This window comes from Hylobates moloch, unplaced genomic scaffold (genome assembly GCF_009828535.3).
Source record: "Hylobates moloch isolate HMO894 unplaced genomic scaffold, HMol_V3 SCAFFOLD_13, whole genome shotgun sequence".
In the NCBI taxonomy this organism is placed as follows: Eukaryota; Metazoa; Chordata; class Mammalia; order Primates; family Hylobatidae; genus Hylobates; species Hylobates moloch.
Genome location: NW_026652288.1, coordinates 81,473,116 through 81,480,940, shown reverse-complemented (window position 1 = coordinate 81,480,940; position 7,825 = coordinate 81,473,116). Strand labels below are relative to the sequence as shown.

Below are 7,825 nucleotides of genomic sequence, written 5' to 3'. Positions count from 1 at the left end.
AACAATAAACTCCACCCCTTCCCTTACCCCTACCCCAGGTATGATAATTTCATTTCCACGAAAACGTATTACTGCTAAACCCAAGGGGTTTAGCATGCCACTTTTCAGATCTGATGTCAATTTACAATCCTTCAAAGCTCAAAAGCTACTTTTTCCTTTTGTCAGCAAGACACTTCCACCCTCTTGTGTCTTGTACATACTGATAGTTAGGTCACAGCAAACATTCACTGAATTTTAACTGGGAGCATTTTGGATGGAAATCAAGAGACCTGGGATTAACTCTAAAACCGATGATAAATTATACCAAACGAATGAACAAGAAGCAAGCACTACGTGTTTTTCTCTTTGAGACAGTCTCACTCTGTTACCCAGGCTGGAGTGCAGTGGCGCGATCTCGACTCACTGCAACTTACGCCTCTCAAGTTAAAACGATGCTCCTGCCTCAGCCTCCCGAGTGGCTTGGAGTACAGACGCGCACCACCACGCGGGCTAATTTTTTAAAAGTTGTTTGTAGAGACGGGTTCTCCCTATGCCTATTCTGCCAAGGATGGTCTCGAACTCCTGAGCTCAAGAGAGTCTCCGGCCTCGGCCTCCCAAAGTGCTGGGATTACAGGCGTGGGCCTGTAAGCATATATATACATGTTTTTTTTTTCCCGAGGACCTGGTTCCCGAAGCACCAATTTCCCTCAACAGTCATTTAGAAAACGAGGCTCACAGACAAAACACAAACAGAAATAACTTTTTCGCTGGAGGATTATAACTGCAATAAAAGAGGAGATCCCAAAGCAACCTGAGACACTGCCTTGCCCTGATTGGAAAGGGGACTCCGGTGATTAGTGAAAGATGACTCCTGCAACCCTCGCGTGCGTCCGTATCCGGGAGCAGCCACTAGGTAACTGTAGGGGCCACTGCAATTAATCGGCTTGTACAGCCAGGAGCGGAAACCCGAGAGTCAGTTCAACCACACCCACCCGCGTGCGCCCGCGGAAAGCCGATGGCCTACTCTCGTCGGGCAGCGCACTGGTTTCCTCGGTTACCTGCCTGCGCGCTCCTCCCGCTTTCTTTTCCGGGCGGCGACAATCTGACGCTCTCAGCGCGTGACGCAGCACGCTCTGGCATAAATACAGACCGCGCGGCCGTAGCTTCCTCTCTGCTCGCGCGGCCGACTCGCAAGATGGCGCCGGTGAGTTAGCGATGTCTTGGTGGGAGTGTTGTGCGGCAATTTAATGATTCTTGCTGTAACGATTTTTGCATCTGTCGAGTGGAGACGTCTCAGTCAAGATAAAGGGAGGGGTGTAGTGGAGTCTGTGTCAGAAACGCAACCAAGACGCGAGGATCCTGAATTGTTTTTCGAAACTCCCTGGCAGCTGCCATGCGGTCTAGTGGAGTTGGAGCTGGGCCCGGCGGAATTGGTTTAGGATGGGTGGTTTTGGACACGCGGGAAGGAGGGAGGCACAACGGTAAATGGGCCGGTGGTACTGCATTCTGAGCCATTTCTTTACTATCTCGCGCCTGATAATGCTTTTGCCACTCAGCAGTGGGTAGGGGAAAGGTGGGTAATCGGGCCGGTCTGACGACCTTTGCCAGGCCAGAGGGAGCTCCGAGGCGCTCAGCTCCCGCAATGGCCGACATCACAAGTTTCTGAGAACTTTCAGTTGGGGAAGAAGTTTCTCGGTGAAGTAATTTTTAGAAAAGTAAAAGTCTAGATTCCAGCAATGTGAAATGAACGTGCTTCAGATATTTTACTTAAGTCATTAGTAAGGGAACCAGTAAGATGTTAAAATGTTCCTAAGAATATCTGAAAAGCTAGGTATATATGCGCAATTTACAAATAAAGTTAGGATAAAATTGCTGGGCTAGCTACAAAACTGGGTAATGCCCCGCATGGCCATAAACCCTATAGGGTTATCTGTTCCATTAGACAGAAATTGTTTGTGTCTCCCAAATTAACTTCTGCGCCAACTGAGTAATTTTCTTTTGGCACATGTTACCGTGCTACCTGAGAAAGCAAACTAAGGTGTAATATTTGGTAGCCACTTGGGTGAATCTAAGTTGGAGGTTATAGTCTGATAAATACTGGTTTGTTCATATTACAGTGAATGTACATGGTTGCTTGCCACAGTAACATTTTGCTTATGTAGCCATATGGTCTTGGTATAAAAGGTTTGGATATGGAAAATTTAAGCTCCACAGTGTTGGTTTTTGTTTTTTTTTTTTTTTTTTTTTGAGACAGAGTCTGTTGCCCAGGTCGGAGTGTAGTGGCATGATCAGGCTCACTGCAACCTCCGCCTCCCGGGTTCAAGCAATCCTCCCGACTTAGCCTCCTGAATAGCTAGTATTATAAGCATGCACCACCACACCTGGCTAATTTTTGTATTTTTACTAGAGATGGAGTTTCACCATGTTGGCCAGGCTGGCCTCGAACTCCTGACCTCACGTGGGCCTCCTGCCTCAGCCTCCCAAAGTGCTGGGACCACGCCTGGCCTTTATTTGGTTGTTTTTTTTATTTTATAACAACGTAATAGTTGAATTTTCTAGACATAGGTGGGTGGAATCCTAGCTCTGGCACTTAACTAAGCTTGGGCTAGGAGGTGTACTAATCTATTCCCATCTGCAGTGGGGTGGCAGAAAAGCATGATAATTTAAAATTGATCATTGGTAGTATAGAAAACAATGAAAGTCCATAACTTTTTGACAACTTGAACATATTAGGACTTGGTTAGAGGTTCAAATCAACCCCAGGGTGGGTGGTGATGGTGTTTTTTTATTTATTGTTACATTTCTGTATATGTAACCTCACAGTACGTTGTACAGATTGCATTGGTGCAAACTTTAAAATTGTTTATATAAGTTGAATAAATTGTTTTATATAGCTACATAATTATTTCACATTTATGTAGCAGAAAGACAAGAAGCCCAAGAGGTCAACCTGGAAGTTTAATTTGGACCTTACTCATCCAGTAGAAGATGGAATTTTTGATTCTGGAAATTTTGTAAGTATCATTCTACTCGGCTTATTTTTATAATCAGAGTTATTGATAATGGTTTAAATATATAGTATTTGATAATAACCTAAGCTCTATTCCTAGGGTACCTTCCCTAGTGAATATCTAGGGTTCTCTTCCCTAGTTTTGCATTTTTTCTGTTTTAAAATAGGAGCAATTTCTACGGGAGAAGGTTAAAGTCAATGGCAAAACTGGAAATCTCGGGAATGTTGTTCACATTGAACGCTTCAAGAATAAAATCACAGTTGTTTCTGAGAAACAGTTCTCTAAAAGGTTGGTACTTTTGCAAATTTTAATAAAATTATAGTAGTTTTGGGATATTTCATAGAATATGTAATTATTACATGTATTCTGTTTATATGCAAGAATAAATATGAACTTAACTAAAGGCCTACATAAATGCGAAATTCAGTAAACGAGTGCCAATTGCTGAGTCTAGTTGTAAGTGTAATTTATTGCTAGAATATGAGCCAGTTGTGTCCACGGTCCCTGTCTAGTAAATTATAGGCCCTGTAAATCCAAGTTGTATAAAACCTTTAATGCTGAGTACTTTAGTATTTGAGTATGTTGCAAGAAACATGTCTAATGTGTACATAGGAGGACTGTCTCAAGTTATTCAGTAGAGGTAGCCAATCAAAGTCAAAGTCTTAACATCTTGCTGCCAGTTTTTTTTTGTTGAATTTATTCACCAAATACTAAATACTACATGGGCAGCACAGGACTGGGTAACCCAACAGTGAACCAAGCAGGCAGTTTACCCACCACCAAGAAACTTCTAGTGGAGAAGAGAGAGTGAAATGGAATTAAGCAGTGATAAGTGCTGTAAAGACATAAAGCTAGTTGCAAAGTTTTTGGGTACGTTGGTAAGTTGATCAGGAAATGAAATGCAGAAGTGAGCCTTGCAATTGGGGGATAATTGTTACAGGCAGGATGAACCAGAAGCCTGGCAAATTAAAGTAATAGTAACAAAGCCAATGTGTCTGGGGTATAGTGTTCTGGGAGGAATGCATGAGATTGGAGCGTGTCTGGGGAGCAGATCTTGAAAGCCATGGGATGTGTAATGGGAAGCAATTGTTTATTGTGGCTGAAAAAGACTAGGGTGATACATTTGGTGGAAACTGAAGATGTAAGAGCTAATTTCAGTGAGAGACGATGATGGCTTGGACTAAAGTGGTTGCAGTACATGTTAACTGACATTATAATCACTAAGGATTCAGAGATAAAAAATATAGCTGTCCTCAAGGATCTTACAGATAATCAGATAATTACTATAAAATACAACTCTAGTTAATTAGATGTAGAGAGAGCCCAAGAATTTTCAGAGAAGTTGAGACTTAATGAGCATAGTATGGGTTTAACCCTATTATTAATAGGTTACCTCTTGAGCTGGGGTGGGATTGGGAGTTAGGGGGCTTAATAGTGGTGAAGGAGGTGTTAACGTTTTCACATATATATACACAGATAATATATTTGAAGAGTAAAATCATATTGCTTAAATAATTTGGCTGTGGCAGTATGACAATCTTGCACAATGTGTAGTGTGGCAGTATGACAAGAGGATGCTACCCTAACAGTCTTGCACAATGCATCCTGTGAATGGAAGGATGAAATATTTTGGAAGAAGCTAGGTACAAAAAAGATGAATATGATGATGTATATTTTTCGTATAATAAACCTTTACATAGTAGGAATTGTATTTCTTAATGAAATTTATGTTTTTATTTTAAAGGTATTTGAAATACCTTACCAAGAAATACCTTAAGAAGAACAATCTTCGTGATTGGCTTCGAGTGGTTGCATCTGACAAGGAGACCTACGAACTTCGTTACTTCCAGATTAGTCAAGATGAAGATGAATCAGAGTCGGAGGACTAGGCAAAGGCTCCCCTTACAGGGCTTTGCTTATTAATAAAATAAATGAAGTATACATGAGAAATACCAAGAAATCGGTTTTAGTGTATCAGTGAATGAAAAATATTATACTCTTGAACTTTTGTCTCATATTTTTGAGTATGCTGTTTATATGATTTTGATTTCCCTCTGATAACTATCAACAGTATTTAAATAGCTTATAGCTGTTATATTTTTTTCCCACGATTTCCAAAACCTTTTATGTACTCAGGTAAAAGTAGTGTTATATAGGAAATCTTTTTTTTAGACAGTCTCGTTCTGTCACCCAGGCTGGAGTGCAGTGACTCAGCTTCCTAAATAGCTGGAATTACAGGTGTGAGCCACCATGCCCAGCTAATTTTTTGTACTTTTTGTAGAGTAGGGTTTGGCCATGTTAGCCAGGCTGGTTTCGAACTCCTGACCTCAAGTGATCTACCCACCTCGGCTTCCCAAAATGCTGTGATTACAGCTGTGAGCCACCATGCCCGGCCAGGAACTCTTACTGTAGAACAATTTTTTACATAGCTGTATAAAATGTATATGATTGTCTTGACAGTCGCAAATACTGTTTTTAATAGTTTGTAAATGTAATCTCGAGTGCTTAGAACAGTTCTTACATAATATAAGTTGTTCTGTATTACTCTTCTGCTTCAGAGTTTGCTCTTCTAGTTAGCCCAAAGACTCTGAGTGTGAGGCCTGCTGTAAACCAATATTAAACTGCTTATTAGAAAGCCCTAACTGCCTGCTTTGTAGGCACCAGAAACTCAAAACCAAATCTCAACTCAGCTACTGAATCTACTGTGGTCCTTGTCTGATAAACTAGTTCACTCGGTTGGAATCTTGTCTCAGAGCATCCTCATCTCTTTCTCAAAAGCCCCTACCCCAACACTGGAATGTTGGTTGTCTATTAAAACTTACAAGTGGATGGACCCTTTCTCCCAAAAAAACTGGCCTTTGAAAGCTCTAATCGAAATGGTTTGGCAGAATCCGTACTGCAGGAGATTAGGGAAGACAAGGATGATGAGCCTTTTTGTACTGCTGAGCCTGATGGTGGTGCCACTACTTCAGGTACTTAGATGAGTCTTGATGCTAATAGAATTGTGTTGCCAAACGTATCTGGACAGTTACAACCTAATCTATGCATTAATTGATTTGGGAATTGCTTGAAATGATAGTTTAATTCAGTGTTTTAATTCATTTTCCTAAAAATTTAAGTGCCCCCTTCATCTTTATGCAATACCTCAATGCAGCAACTCCTTGGTTCTTGGATGCCTCAACTTCCTAACTTGGCTCTGCGCCATTGTTTCCATTTTCCATGTTTTTCACAAATAGTTAACCAGGTACCTACTACTGTGCACTGCTGCAGAGCATTGAGGATGTATGTGATGCTGAGTAAAAACACCCAGCCTGCTCTGCTGTGTTAGTATAATGACGGAAACTGATCAAATCATATGCGAACAAATTTACTGCTACAAAAGGGAGGGCTTAATAAAAGGAATTTCATCTGGGAAGGCAAATGAAGTTTGTGAGCACTTTGTAGAACAGGGAAGGTAGGCAGTATCTGGGAAGGGGAAAGTAGGGTGTTCCAGACAGAGGGAGGAGCACTTCTGAAGTTCTCAGGGCATTGGGAGTCTGGTTGGCCAGAGTACATTCTGGAATAGATGTGATCATGAGGATAATCTGGAAAAGTAGAAGCTAGCCAATGCAGGACTGAAGTCCATGTTTTCATCTTGAGGGCAATGGGAGCTTGTAATGAAAGTAATGTGACCTGATGAGATATGCATTTTGAAAAAGATCAGACTGTATTGTGGTGAATGGATTTTTTGTTTTGTTTTTTGAGACGGAGTCTCACTTCGTTGCCCAGGCTGGAGTGCAGTGGCATGATCACAGCTCACTGCAACCTCCACCTCCCAGGCTCAAGTGATTCTCCTGCCTCAGCCTCCTGAGTAGCTGGGATTACAGGTGCCTACCCCACGCGCAGCTAACTTTTGTATTTTTTTAGTAGAGATGGGGTTTCACCATGTTGGCTAGGCTGGCCTTGAAATCCTGACCTCAAGTGATCCACCTGTCTCGGCCTCCCAAAGTGCTGGGATTACAGTTGTGAGCCACCGCACCAGACCTGTTCTCAGTATTTTACATGAATTGACTCATTTATCATCATAACATTCTTTTGAGATAAGTATTAATATCCACATTGGCAGCTAGGGAAACTGAGGAACATAGAGTTAAATAATTCGTCCAAAGTCACACACTAAGTTATGCAACCCAAAGTTGAGAAAGAGGGTAGCTTTGGGAAATAGGGCAGGGACAATGCAAATTTTAAGGTTAAATTGCATTTAGGAAGTAATGAACAGTGAGAATGGATGAAATTGCCTGACAGAAATGTCATGATCTGATATATTTTAGATTACAGTGAAGTATTTCATTAGTCTATGACAAGAAGGAATGAGAATGCAGAGCATCTCTTAATCAGACTATGCATTTTGAGAATATGACTTCACAGTCGTGAAGCTGACTTTATTCTGAAGGGCCGAATATTCTGAAAGGGAGCAAATGAGAAGTATTGGCAAACACCAATTGCTTCCTCCATTCTTTTCCTAGAGTGATCTTTCAAAAACACATCTGATATCCACATGTTTAAAATTCTTGAAAGCTAATTTAGCATTTAATATTTATCGTATGCCAGGGGCTGGGTATATTATGTCAAGTAAGATATTCATGCCTTTAAGGGGTTGGCAGGTTTGTTAAATAATAAAATTTATTGAGGGCTACTGCAGGCTAGGTACTGTTTTGGATACTGAAGTAAACAAAATGGAAACTCCTGCCTTCATGAAGATTACAATCCAGTGGAGGAAGACAGACAATAAAATAAAGTGTATGGTACATGGTGGTAAATGCTATGAAGAAAAATAAAAGGAAATAGGGAATGTA

The 7,825-nt window shown here is 41.1% G+C and overlaps 1 protein-coding gene across 2 annotated transcripts; it reads left to right on the top strand.

Moving 5' to 3' along the window:
• Positions 1 to 1,137: 1,137 nt before the first annotated feature.
• On the top strand, positions 1,138 to 5,534 carry RPL22L1 (ribosomal protein L22 like 1). 2 transcript variants are annotated; one of them, XM_032173999.2, is made up of 4 exons: positions 1,138 to 1,183; positions 2,904 to 2,993; positions 3,157 to 3,278; positions 4,735 to 5,534. In XM_032173999.2, exons 1-4 carry the CDS (start codon positions 1,175 to 1,177, stop codon positions 4,877 to 4,879), a joined length of 366 nt encoding a protein of 121 aa, XP_032029890.1. In that variant the 5' UTR covers positions 1,138 to 1,174; the 3' UTR covers positions 4,880 to 5,534. The 2 variants fall into 2 exon arrangements, with proteins under 2 accessions (XP_032029890.1, XP_032029889.1); XM_032173998.2 differs by having other exon boundaries at positions 1,142 to 1,183; positions 2,901 to 2,993.
• The last annotated feature ends 2,291 nt before the right edge of the window (positions 5,535 to 7,825 follow it).

What these genes read in the sequence shown, in the direction of transcription:
- RPL22L1 (XM_032173998.2), top strand. An exon ending in TTTTTGATTCTGGAAATTTT is followed by an intron (nt 2,994 to 3,156) that starts GTAAGTATCATT and finishes GTTTTAAAATAG; the next exon opens with GAGCAATTTCTACGGGAGAA. An exon ending in GAGAAACAGTTCTCTAAAAG is followed by an intron (nt 3,279 to 4,734) that starts GTTGGTACTTTT and finishes TTTATTTTAAAG; the next exon opens with GTATTTGAAATACCTTACCA.